This window comes from Ptychodera flava, chromosome 16 (assembly GCF_041260155.1).
Source record: "Ptychodera flava strain L36383 chromosome 16, AS_Pfla_20210202, whole genome shotgun sequence".
In the NCBI taxonomy this organism is placed as follows: domain Eukaryota; kingdom Metazoa; phylum Hemichordata; class Enteropneusta; family Ptychoderidae; genus Ptychodera; species Ptychodera flava.
Genome location: NC_091943.1, coordinates 19,874,285 through 19,888,639, shown reverse-complemented (window position 1 = coordinate 19,888,639; position 14,355 = coordinate 19,874,285). Strand labels below are relative to the sequence as shown.

The following is a 14,355-nucleotide window of genomic DNA, read 5'->3' as shown; positions in this document are numbered from 1 at the left end:
TATTTACACTATTTTAGCCTTCACTATCCTGTTTTGATTGGTTCTAGTCGAAAAATCTAACACTGTAGAAAAATGTACTATGGGGATGCCTATGTTGCTGCTAGACTGTTCAGTATTTCGTTACAGACAAATAACAGTTTATTTGAACTTTGTAGTAATATGACCGTGCGGATCCTCGATGCGATAGATTCAGCCAATCAGACACTTCAATGAATTTCTACCAAATCACTGTGGACTAGAGTCTCCTTTAGCTTTCTATAGCGTTCTTTGCAAGCCTGTGAAAGGCGCGTTTAATTTGCAACACGAAAAGTCTTGTTCATTCCTTCTTTCGCACTGTCTGTGCAGCAATAAACCTAGTAAGTTCATTGCAAATACACGATTGTTGTTACTTATCTGCGAAGTCAGACTAAGCAACCTTGATCATAAAACCCCACATCACCACACTCTCTTCAGAAATTTTAAATGCTCAAACTAGAAAAGTACCAGTCATTGTTTAATCAATTAGGCCAAAGTAAGTAAATTCTTTGTTTTGCGTCCACTTAAAATCCTAAAAGGTATGCGGGTAAGCGGCTAAAAACACACACAGAAAATTTAACACAAAAGCTGTTTACCTTTATTGAACAATTTTTCTTAAACCACATGAATACTCCTGTCACAGTGTGGCACACTGTATGATCACTGTATGCATTTTCATAACAAATGGATCAAATAAACAGTCATTCTTTGACGTTTGCTTTTCTCTTATTAGTTTTGGATTTCTTTCTTGTGCATTCAAAGTGTCCACATGTCAATACCATTGCACAAAATCTGGACAGTTTGAGGAATGGGTACACTATAACAGTATACAGTAACGGTCTTTTGTCCTCAAGTTCTTGTACGTTTCTTTCAAGTTTCTTGTAATGTCTACGCTCTGATGGAATGTCATAGTTTTGCTGAAAGGTGTCTGTTTTGAAAGAAAACACCAAATAAAAATGGTAACTTGTAGCCTCTGCATTCAATTTTAGAAAGATAGGGCATCAGAGAGAAGAAGACATTGATGATATAATTGACAAAAGTATTCCCTGTAGCTTCCTCGGGACCATCCGTAAAACCAGCACCTTTCCATCAAATAAAAGAAATCGTATCGCAATTGTCAGTCTCCACACACAGACTCACCAGACCCAAATTTAGATGGAAGCTTCACATCTATATTCCTTGCACTTTCAAAGTTACCACACCCCAGATTGATTGAAAAGATGAAGTATCATGGTATAAATGGAAATATTCTACAGTGGGTAAAAGCATGATTGACAAATACGAAAACAGCGAGTAGTCATAAATGGAGAATACGTCACAAGTGGTGTCCCAAAGGGTTCAGTTCTTGGAGCAGTACTCTTTCTAATCTACATCAATCATACTGGCGGTGAAATTAGTTCTGAACTCAAAAATTTACTGACAATACCAAGACATATCCCTTGCGAAATTGTAGTGATCCTGAAATTCTACATGCTGATTTGGACAAGCTACAAAAAATGAGTGAACACTGGCGGACGCATATTGGCTACAACAACCCCTTCAATAAATACTCAATGAACAATCACTGGATGGGACGTAGTGACTGAAGAAAATGACTTGGGCGATCTACTTCATTCTACCTTAAAACCTTCAAGCAAATGTGATAAGTTTGCAAAAAAGCAAACAGAATGTTGATCTCATCAAACTCGTTAACCTGAGGACACTGTCCCAAACTTCATAAACTAACCGTTCGACTTAACACAAGAAAGTACTTTTTTCAGCAAGAGTTGTGGACACCTGGAATAAATTACCAGCCGATGTCATTAATGCAGAAAAGTGTGACCTCCTTCAAGAGCAGCTAAGACCGCCCCCTACAAGTTTGAACTTTCAAAGAGGGATTCTAATATACTTTCCCATACCCAAACTGAACAAAATAGTACGTAAAGGCCTTTCGTTTACAGGATTGATCACTTGTTTTTTTTTTTTGTTTCAAGAAAAAATGGACGAATTTACCAAATTTGTGGCAAACCTAAAAGACCAACTGACTAGCATAGGCCTCAACTCTTTCCGATTTTTCCGTCTGCCATACTCTCTGAGTCGTGGTAGTAAAGTCCAATCGGCCGACTGAATCTCTCTCTGTTCAAGTCCCGATTGCTCGCGATGACCATGCCTTCAAGTTGCCGTGCAAAGGTTTCCTGTTTTTTAACTTCGATTATTTCCCTGCTTTCATCCATTTTTCATCGTGACGACTAAGCCACAACAGGCAAAGCCACAACAGGGCCCCGGCGTGAGGCTGAGAGTATCGACAGGGGTAAATGTGTAGACGTCTTACGTCACTGCATGGTCCATTAGTGAAATATGACTGCCGTAAAGGAGTGTTTCGTCGCAAAGTTAAAAGCCACGATTTGTTTTTGCGACAAAATAACGCCACCAACGGCGAAATTTTGAAAGGAAAGTTTGTTTTTTTCCCGAAAAATCTCCAAAAACCTAGGCGCGCGAGGACGCAATACAAAGAATTTACTTACTTTGGCCTTACATTTGATTACGCAATTCGCAAGCTCATATGAAAGAAACAACGTCTGAAAGGTTATGCGCTTTTTCTGGCTTGCCGTTTTCGAACTCTCATCCAACCAACACATTCCTGAGATCTTTGTATTTTCAGTCGACCATGCTTTCTGACATCTAAATGTTAATCAAGTGCAAAGACGTTGAGTTGCACGCAATGAAATACATGTCTTCAGAATCGAATCCTTTGTTGTGACCGTTACGTTCAAAGTATTTGAGTAGAAGCGGCAATATTATTTGGTACACCTTACATATCATATATTGGCTTAGAGTGAGACACGTGGCATATTGGAAACTTAAGTAGAATGCTCTCACGTGTTCCAGTATATATTGCAGTTAAAGTTGTCTGTAAATTCAAACTTTTATAGTAAGTTTGCAACGTCATCAAAATTGTTATGGTCAACATCACGAACAATATTCACATTAGGTTAATTTCAAAAATAATTCAGTATACAAACATGTAATTAGCTCAAATGAAAATACTAAATGTCGTTGACTGCTGTCATTGTATCACCACTTAATAGCAAGTGCCATTGCCTTTGGACAAGTTTAATTCCCTCAAACTTTACATTCCAAACTGTGAAAGCTCATTAAATGTGCAAATGATAAATTAACTGACGCAAAACTGCAAAATGCCTTTCATTTCTATTTCAAAACTTTATAATTAATATACATAACACTTTCGTCAACTATGTTCAAGTTCTTTCAGTTTTGATATCATTGTCTCATCAAAAGCCATGGTAAGTTTAGAAACTTTGCTCAAGCCCTTCGAGTTTTATGTCGTTAATAAAGAAAGTTTGTTAAATACGCAAATTAGTAATTAGCTGAAGAAAAAAGTGCTAAATGCCTTTCATAATGTTATATCATGTTATCTTCGATGCACATGGACGTTTCGTCATCTTTGATGAAGTCAATCAAGATACACATTCCTAATTATGAGAGTTCGCTGTATCTACAGCTATGCATTCTAAATATATATCCATTTTTCTAAAAGCATTAAGCTTAATTATGCAAATAATCATACAAAAAGAATAAAAGCCAAATCCACCAAAAACGAATCAGTTCTTGCTATTTCCTAACAAAATCTATTTACAAGATTTGATTCAGATCCGAGATGCCGCTTTTGAGATCTCGAACCAACAGACAGACAGACAGACAGACAGACAGACAGACAGACAGACAGACAGACAGACACACACACAAATACACACACAAAAAAACTGACAGACATCGCTGCGACATTAGCTCATGTGTGTGAACACGAGCGACATAAAGGTAAAACATGATTTTAGCCTGAGGATACTCTTGCCCGCCCGATGTGATCTCGACCGCTACCTGAGTTAAGAGCGCATCTTTTTCTGATCAGAACGTAACAGTGAACTAGTTGTCTGCGAGACTCAAGTCGACGCCATTGCTCACACATGTACCGGTATGTACACATAATCTCTCCATTTCAATCGACGTTAAAAAATTAAAATGCGCAGATGGTGAACAAGCAAAAGTATACCCAATAGTCACATTTATAACATTGAAGTTGAAAGTTTATTTCCGGGCGTGAAAACGACTCGGAGTGGATATCCTGTAATTATATTAAAATGACGAGCGCCCTTTGACCTTATTATGAACTTACAGAATCGTGTTCAAGCGTAGACACCCCTCTACTGTCTATGGTTCAACCTTCGGAGCTTTGAGCTTACGGTATGGCGTTAGTGTAGCCATGGAGGTAGATTGTTATAGTTTTGGGGTATTGATTCAGGTAGCAGCAGTACTACAACCATGTCTCCACGGTTCAGATAGTGTCCCTGGGCATCGGGACCATATCTACACTATACTCTTATACACGAGCGTCTATAAGTCAACCGTTGCACCCTCAGTACCACACTTAGCCTGAAACCTCACCTGCCTCAACATGACACAGCATATGTACTTCAAAGCTATTATTGCAAACAACTTCGTGTTTGAAATCCGTTGTCCTGCATCATAGATACAATAGTGCTATTTCTGCATGAAGTAGGCTAGAAACGTCTGTTTCTAGCTCCATGGCACCATGGAGTTCATGGACACCACAGGGTTCCTTTTGTGGAGGGACCGTGTATAGACATATTGTCAAACTATAGTAGCTGACTCATTTGCATTACAAAAGTGCGTCATCTCATGACCTCATTCATTACAAATAACATTTCAAATCCAAACGTATACTAGCCTGACATGGTAAGTCTGCAGCGTCTGCAGCTATACCTTCAGTCTGGATCTGTGTTCATGAGCGCAATCACGGAAGCGGCGAAGCCACCAACTACGTACGTACGATCAAGTTCATCTGAACCAGCTGATTGTGAACACCAGGCTGCACGAGGTATAGTAAGTATTCGCTTTAAAATCACAATATCAATGGTCTGCTTTTTCAGCTGCCCAAAATATTGTAAGCCATGTCAACACGTCGCTCGTAACAATCGTAAAATTACGACAAAAGTGAAGATTACGAAAAATAATGAAAGCATGTCAATCGGAGAATGCATTAGAGTGGAATCTGTGATGTACTGTGCTTAACGCGCTCCTGCAAGTTGGTGCAGAGGAAAACAACCTCCCCCCCCCCCCCCCAATCACGTTCATCTCGTTCACTTACTGTACCGGCACAATCATAAACGCACGACAGATTGCTGAAATGACATCTTCATTGAGTCCACCTTTAAACTATTTCTGATCACGAGTACAAATAGCAGGCATTTGGAATTCAGAGATATATTTAAGGACAGGGTCAGGCCCGTAAACTATCTACTCTCAAGAAAACGTGTTTATTTTTGCCTAGAAGTAACCTTTCTCATACAAAAGAAGTAGAATCAAGTACTTTAACTGGGACCCAGATATCATCATCATCATCATCATCATCATCGTCGTCGTCGTCATCATCATCATCAACTCACGTCAACTCCAACATCTCTCGGGAGAATCTCGAGATCGCAATTAAACCGTAACTGTTCCATCGTTTATGCAACTACTGTAATTGATGATGAATAACGGTTTTGCAGTATTAATATTTTATCTTATCTGTTTATATATTTCAGACTAAGTTGCAGCAATTATTGACTGTGTGAGAGCCAATGTTTGTCAGCTAATACAAATCAAACTTATCAAGGCGCTGAACCCTGTTTCTCTAACTCGACACTGCTGTCATCCTCTCATTACTCTGAAGAATCCAGAGGGATATAAGTACGCCAAGAACTTCACTGAAGCATAATAACCAAGCTGACAAACACAGCAAACGGATAATACAACGACACACCTTATCAAGTTTGACTTGCAAATAATCGTACTATGACTGGCTATTCTACACTGTCATTGATACGACGAAAAGATGAAGCAGAGAAGTATACTTGTATAAACTGCAAGTTTATTTTGAGAGATCCTCGACAAAACTTTTGCGGACATAGATTTTGTGTCAGCTGCGTTGAAGAACTTCTGAGGTATATAGCCCTTTCGTTTCTCTTTTGATTGTTCTGCTCATAAAAAGGGTAGATTATCATCTTCACAGTAATAATATATTCGGTCATAACGAACGCGTAGATTCCCCGACAAAGTAGTAATTTTCAGAATTGAAAGGGGCAACCTACTTGCAAACGGAGGGGTATATTTCGCTTTCATTTGCTTATCTTTATCGATGTAATGAATGTCATGGTTAAGTTTGAGCATCCTTTTCATAAAGTGAAAATGCATTAAACTCAACAAAAATGCCGTATACGTAAGCTTAAATTGTCAAACCTGAAAAAGGAAGCAAAATTCATTGTTAGAAGGTCAAACTTTACAAGCGATCTGACCAGAAAGACATAACATGGACTATTGAGAAACTTATACTGGTATTAACTCATAGTACTCGCCATATCGATACTTCATTGCTTTGAGATGCGTGGATGGATTGGTGGATGCATGCATGCGCATACATGTATGGATGGATGTTTGAACGGATGGATGGATGGAGGGATGAATAGATATATGGATGGATGGTTGGTTGGATGGATGGACGGACGTATGTGCCTGTCTACGTGCCTGCCTGCCTGCCTGTATGCATGCATGCATGCATGTATGCCTGCCTGCCTGCATGCATGCATGCATGCACGCACGCACGCACGCACGCACGCACGAACGCACGTACGTATGTATGTATGTACATGCATACATACATACATGTAAGTACGTACATACATACATACATACATACATACATACATACATACATACATACATACATACATACATACATACATACATACATACATACATACATACATGCATGCATGCATGCATGCATGCATACATGTATGTATGTATGTATGCATGTGTGTATGTATGTATGTGTGAAAGTATGTATGTATGTATGTATGTATGTATGTATGTATGTATGTATGTATGTATGTATGTATGTATGTATGTATGTATGTATTTGTGTGACCATCTTGCAATATTTGCCATTCCATCTAAGTACAAGGCTCGACTATTTTCGTAGGGCAACAGGCAGTGGTTACTGTCCAGAATGTTCTAAAGAAGACCCACAGGCAGAATACATGGTTATTCGAACTGATACGGTGAGTTTGAATGTTTGAGACATTGCTAATTCGACTCCATTTTTCATTTGGAAGGATGACTACTTACTTCTTTTCAGTTAACATTTTTCTGCAAGTGATCAAATGCGCAAAACTTTTCTTCCATTAGGGACCCTCCCACCTGAAATCCATATTGATATGGAGGTACTTCGTACGAAAGAATGTTGCAGCGAACATCCAATGTAGGGGATGCCGTCAGCGTTATTTTTCACCTGTTTTCCCTCTCCATAGCATAGACATGCACGGTAGTTCGCACCTCGAAATTTGGAAGACTAGCTTTTGCTTAATTTTTGCTAAAATTTTCCTCATTGAAACTTTAAACACCCTTTTACGAAAATCAAGAATACTAGAGTCTGACATAACTTACCTTCAATTTTACCGATTTTAGTAATTCAAAACTGCCCCCATTCCGGTGTTAACTCTCGGGGAACAAATTCCATTTCAGAAAAACAAAGACGGTGAAAATTTTTCTTACTCCAAGATATTTTAAATGAGCCACCACAAGTGGTAGATCCAAAACAAATTGTAAAAATTTCAGAGAACGAATATCTGTCCCCGAAGACATTGGTAAGTAATCTAAGAATGTAGCAAAAAACGGTTAGATAATTATTTCGGGTCTTTCTGTGTGGAACATTACTCTTATTTTGCTTTGCCTGAGTTATAAAATATCGTTAGGACAACAAGAGTGCAAGTGGGTTTTCCAGCGATATTCATAGTATTCATAGCGACAAGACTTCATGATGGCCCCTTGCAATGCATCTACATCTCTTTCTCTGTGTATACATTAATACATGATCTCTCACAAGTTTCGTGGCATAACTGTCATAGTACATTTCTTTCTAATTAACATTTAAAAGGTGCAGATAATTCACGGATTAATCAGGCAGGCTTGGCTTTTTACCTTTATTGTTCGGCTGTTATGTTTACACATTTCTTTTTATTTTATTTTTAACTTCAGGTTTATCAAGATTTTGCCATCAAACGTGAGATGAAGAGTCTTCTAACTAAATGTACTAATGATGGATGTGATTGGTCCGGAATATTCGAAAAGTACATGGTATTGACATCTTTCTTCATTTGAAATAATTAAATTAGATTTGTTGGGATGATTATTTATGAAATATTGATATTCAGTCCCGGTATGAGTCCTGATCGAATTTCACTTTCTTGTACTGTCACAACTACAATCTACTTCTCTTGTCATCAGACAAAATTTACACACAGCCCCGAATTGAAAGAGACTCAAGAGATATCTATTCTTAATCTATATGACTTTACCTATTCTCTGCATTTTCTCTGCACCTTGTATCAATTCATGCGATACTAAAGAATAACACCGTGTGACAAAGACATGCCATCAGGAAATTTTATCAATTTTCCCTCGACTACATGTAAACATGAAATTGAATTGTTTGTGGCAAGTAAGTGTGATGCACATTGAGCCCGTATGTGGTTTGCATCGAAGGGCGGTTAAATAGTAGCTAGTTTTTTAGGAATTTACTCTCTGAAAGCTTCGAGGTTTCCCAGAGTCTGATGAGCCATTCAGTCATGAACGTCGATGTCATTGAAAGTACATAGACATCAAAAGCTCCATTTGAAACGAAACGAAACAAATGTCATCTGGTTTCACAATTTTTCGCAAATGTTCGGCAATTTTACAATAATTCAGCGTTCTGCTATTGGTGTGGTGCCAGGTGCCAGGCTGGTGTCCTGTAATGGCAGTATTGTGTACTACCCTCAGAACTCACAAAAAAATATACCCAGTTTTCTGATTATAATATGTATCTTTATAAATCATTTCCGAAGTTCTACCCTATATATTATGAAATAAACCAATCATTCCTGCAATCGCCGCTGTATGTCTTGCTTCAATATCCTGTCAAAGATCCCATTTACAATCATTACAATTATTTTTGTATGACCTCAGTGATCACGCGCGGCGATGCTGTCTTGAATTGTCAAATCGATACTTCAGACTTTTTTGTATCTTGACATGAGAACCGTAACATTTCACGGTAGACAAGACGCCACTTTACGCAATCGACCATGTCAGTCATGCCACATCAGACCACAATGATATGCCAATATGACGCCAGTGCTGCTAATGAAGTGTTCATTTCTGTTTAAGTCTTAGAATGCATTCTTTTTTTTAGCCATCCTAAGTAAAAATGACATTCAATAAAACATCCGACCGTGTGTCGATTTATCGTAATTTTTGGTATTTCCATTGAAACAGCGAAGGGGTCTGGTAATAACTAAATTTTATAGCTACATGTCGGCGGCCATTTTGATGCAGTAAAAGCAGAGTACAGTATAATCCCTCGCTCTACCGACCACCAGTAGTACGAATTATCAGTTATAACGTGTGTGCAATGTGTCCCCCGGGCCAGGCCAGTCTGGATTCAAATTCCCTCATTTCAAAGAAGACCTCACTTTAACGAACGTTTTGTCTGTCCCCAAGCATGGTCGTTAGAGCGAGGGTTTACTGTATGTATTAAATTTACGCACAGACTATTTGTCTGTGATTTACGAGAGAAGCATAAAGTACGAAGGACTAGTGAGTGTGTGTCATCTGCCGAGATACAAATCTCATAAAAAAACGCCGCGAACACAAACGGGAACATAACAATCAGAGAAAATTATGCTGCTTTAGTACAAATTTAAACAAGACAAGATAGTTTTCATATGTAAGTTATCGCAAGTTTCGAAAAGTAAAGTGTATGCTCGCTCGGGATCTATCGGTTCCTGTATAGGCTATACCGTTGAGGGCACAAGACACTTTCAAATTAATTAATCTCCATCGTCAGTGTGTGATGACTTGCCTTCTAACTCCATCGCCGAGAGGTGGCATTGAAACTATTCTATATTATAAATTGTAACAAAACTGAGTTTATTCTCATCATTGTCCCAAGACCTTGTCTATTTATGCTGTTTGTTTTATCATAATCTTTATTGAACACGATTGGAACTATTTTGGGAAAATTGGATGATGAAGTAATGTAGATTTAATCTGCAAATGTTACCTAATCTGCTTTTCTTTTTAAGTTACACACTTGTTTTTATGATTAATATGTAATATCGGAAAATTCGGCTAAAGGGCACATAACACTTTTGAGAAATTTGAAAAATATAGAGATCCAACTATCCCAAATTAGTTCCAATCGTGTTATTGCATTATTTGACCTTACTAAGGCAAAAGTTCCGATAATGGTGAACAAAGACAGCGTTGCACATGAAAATGCAGATATCACAGGGAGTTATCATGACTACGGTAAGAGTACACAGGGGTTTCCGTCCATAACGTCTTAAATTATATGCATGAGTAATAAAACTTACGTTATTTACCTCAAAATATCGGCATTTCCTCCATGTTGTTTCACCTGTAGAATCATGAACTAGAGTGTGAATACGCAGAGGTGGTATGTTCCAGTGGTTGCAAACAGCGAGTAAAAAGACGAGATCTTAAACGACATATACAGATAGATTGTGTTATGAGACTGATAAATTGTGAACACTGCAGTGTGCTGTTAATTTTTAAAGGAATTAAGGTATGTTCGACTTCAATTTTTTGCTGTTGTTGACAACGAAACAGCATGTACTTCGTTTTCCCCTATCTTTCTTCTTCACTTTCTGTCTAACCTGTTCATTTGCTTAATGTGTTAATTTGCTTGTAGGCATGTAGCATATTCATAAGAAAATCTTCCACCAAATTTCAAGAGGTAAACTATACGGAGGAAGTACTATAATAAAGTGTGGGATTCACTTCACGATTGTTCTTGTCTAATTGTTGCAAGTCTCGGAAGGGGTGGGGGGGCTTAGAGAGCGCCCCCGAGCGACGGATCTTTCAGTTTATCTACCTGTTCTAGCTCAACATTTGTATTTTGCGTATCACTTGATTGATAGGTAGTTAACACGAGTCGTTAATGCACTGATTTCTCCTTACTGCTTCTTTTAAGATTCATGAACGAGAGTGCGCCAAGTTTCCCATCACTTGCAAGTTCTGTTTCAAACAACTCCCAAGAGATAAGGTGAGTCAAGTTTTGAAGATTTTCTGCCTTTTTTCGCTCTGCACGTTTTTAATGTATGGTGTCAAAACTATTTTTCGTCTGTTGAAAGTTAGTCATCAACTTGTAAATTTATCGTTCCCACTCTCCTCAGTAACTTCATCACCACTTTTTAGCGTCACACTTTCCCCAACTTCTCTGACAGGTTTACCTTGCCTTTCTCAGTATCTCTTGGTGACGTTGGCTGTCTTTCTGTCTGACCTCCTTGTACTATTGCATCTCAACCTCTCTTTCCGCCTGACTATCTCTTAAGTCGTGTTGTTTTCTATCATGTCCCTTTTGAGAATTCTTAAGATGGTAACTGCAGTGTAACGCATATTCCATATGTACAGCATTAATCTTGCAATAATCGTACAATAGTAAGAAATGTAAAGACCTGATCTTGTGACCTTGTGACCTTTGTTCATGGCATGTGAGATTTGACTTTTCAATCCATTATTGTCTTCTTATAGATGACACTGTTCGTAAACAATTATCGTCACTAACGTCAGCGATATTTAAATATATTATCTCTTATGTCTCATGTATCAGCTGCAAGAACACACAGATCCTTCGAGAGGCGACTGCGCACGATATCGAGAGTGGTGCAAGTTCCATAAAATTGGCTGTAATGAAACGGTATGTATAGATGCAAACTAGCTGAGATCAGTACTCTTCCTTGTGACTAAATACAAAGTCAGATATCAGAGAAAGGAGATTCCTGGTAGACAATAAAGCAGCGTAACCACTGCTGCACAACCACTCAAGTCATATAATACTACGCTTTGTTGTTAGAATTGACAGTGATCAAGTCAGGTTTACATATTTAATTTTATTTATATTTCATAATGCACTTCTAAAGATAGAGTTTGAAATGGTCCCTTTTAAGAAAACGTGCCCTAGAAGCTAGTGTCCCCATTAAGTCACTTTGTTTACTCCATTTATACTTTGTAATGTATTATAACAGCAAGAAGCTAAACGCCCAATGGCATTCACTTACCTCATTAAGGGAGGGGACAGATATTCAGACTTTCGAACTTTAAAATATTCTTTGGCCTACCGTTTACAGACGCTCATTTTGAAGGTCATGGAGTGGGTAATTTTTCCTCGGCTTAGTTTTTTGAAAATTAAAATTTGCCATAACATTAGGATGGTGGCCATTTTGAAATTTCAATTTTCAGAAAATATTGGTAAATTGTTCTTTGGTGTCAAAGTTTGCAAGGTGACTCTTGTTATCTATTCTTAATTTCGAAAGACTTAGGGAATGGTGTGATTTGTTTCAGTTTGGTGTGTGTACTATCTTAACAAAGATACATGTACTTTGTCAACTAATGATATTATTGAGCAAGTTTAAGTTTCCTGTTATAACTACGTCCATAGTCATGTATGTTTGATAAAGATGTAGATAATTTGCGATTAATTCTTATAACGGGAACATGAAATTCGTTATTCAATATGTCCCAGGACTCGGTATTTAACTATAATAAGATCATCAACCAGTAATTGTGCAAGAGCTTAAGCGTCCGGTTTCCATGACAGCAATCGTTTACGCAGGCTTTACGAACCGGGATTACAGGGTAACAGGGATCATTACTTACTTTGTCCTTAAATCCCGTTGCTTTTGTCATTAAAATCAACCAATTTGATCTAAATTATTTTGTCAGGTTGAGCGTGGCAAAGAGGCAGAACACGGTGATGGAGCAGTGGAAGTGCACATGCAATTACTTTTAACCGAGACGATCAAAGTAAAGTCATTTTCTGAGAGTTACAAAAGAAATACTCGACATATCAACAAAACGACCGCGCTTGTTACACAACATCAGAACTCAGTCGAAATTCTACAAGCTCGCGTAAAAGACCTTGAGAATGATTTGAAGAAAGTGAACGAGAGAGCGACCCATTCTCCGGCGCTGGAAGATTCGGAAAGCGTACCTCGTCAGCTGGAAAAACTAAAAACATAGCAGTGGAGATAAAAAACAAAATCGATGTTCTAGAAACAAGGGCGACAAATTCCGAGGGCGTGGTCGCTGTCTTGAGCAGAGAGGTAGAAAGATTGGCAGCAGCCATACGGGCAGCGATGGAAGAAGACAAACGGTTTAAAGAACGTCTCGAAGCAATGATGAACAAACTCAAGGCACAAGATAAGGTGATGGCACTGAAAGACGTTACGCTCGCCGAACATGATCTTCGCATACAGTCCTTAGAAATGGCAAGCTATGACGGGGTCCTAACGTGGAAAATAACCGACTTCGCAAGGAAGAGACGAGATGCTATATCAGGCCGTACGTTATCGCTATACTCTCCTTACTTCTTCACAAGTCGATTCGGTTACAAGATGTGCGCCAGGGTGTATCTCAACGGTGATGGTATGGGAAAAGGAAACCACGTTTCACTTTTCTTCGTCATCATGAAGGGAGAGTACGACGCCATCTTAAGATGGCCATTCAGGCAGAAAGTTACGTTTATGTGGATCGACCAGAACAACAAGGAGCATATGATCGATGCATTTCGGCCAGATCCAAATTCCAGTTCTTTCCAGCGCCCGACCAGTGATCTAAATATCGCGTCTGGCTGTCCTCTCTTTCTACCGCTTAACCTACTTGATGGCAGCGATAATGCCTATGTCAAGCAGGATGTGGCTTTTCTTCGAATTATTGTCGATACTAGCGATTTGTAAGAATGTATGAAGCATATTACCAAAACACATGGGAGATGGTATAAGATAAAGGTCGAATCATTCCGCAAAAATACATACCTAGTACACTATTACAAAAAACGGTAAAGTCACCACCAGCACTGTTTCCAAGAGTGTGTATACAGTCTACATCCGAAATTCCGTTCAGTGCTTTTGTACAGATAACTCTATTGTACCTGTAGTGAGAAATAATATCTGGTAAAAATACTTTATCATAGTTTTCATGCAAAAAGTGATGTGGCCAAAGCACTTCTTTTAAAACCAAGTTAGATGTAAAGGTATAGTCTTTTTTCATCTTTTGTAACCATGCAATTATTATCTTTGAAACTTAGAGTTTTTATGGTGTAAAATGAATGTGTTCTTGTGTATTCAACATATATTCACGTAATATTCCAATATTAAACTAGACAGTTGATAAAAACTTTCGTTATTACATTTTCAATACTTAAGACATTTAAATTAT

General features: G+C 38.3%; 1 protein-coding gene, 1 long non-coding RNA gene and 1 pseudogene across 2 annotated transcripts; all 3 read left to right on the top strand.

The window, feature by feature from the left end:
• The first annotated feature begins 5,797 nt into the window (after nucleotides 1–5,797).
• Nucleotides 5,798–10,696, top strand: LOC139114929 (uncharacterized). Its single transcript, XR_011547999.1, has 4 exons — nucleotides 5,798–6,020; nucleotides 7,058–7,136; nucleotides 8,113–8,211; nucleotides 10,541–10,696. It is a non-coding gene; the product is annotated as an uncharacterized lncRNA (long non-coding RNA).
• An 8-nt stretch (nucleotides 10,697–10,704) lies between these two features.
• LOC139152844 (uncharacterized) lies at nucleotides 10,705–13,963 on the top strand. Its single transcript, XM_070726196.1, has 4 exons — nucleotides 10,705–10,749; nucleotides 11,111–11,182; nucleotides 11,750–11,836; nucleotides 12,862–13,963. The coding sequence occupies exons 1-4, from the start codon at nucleotides 10,705–10,707 to the stop codon at nucleotides 13,156–13,158; spliced, it is 501 nt and encodes a 166-aa protein (XP_070582297.1). The 3' UTR covers nucleotides 13,159–13,963.
• On the top strand, nucleotides 13,275–13,874 carry LOC139152843 (TNF receptor-associated factor 2 pseudogene; annotated as a pseudogene).
• Nucleotides 13,964–14,355: the final 392 nt, after the last annotated feature.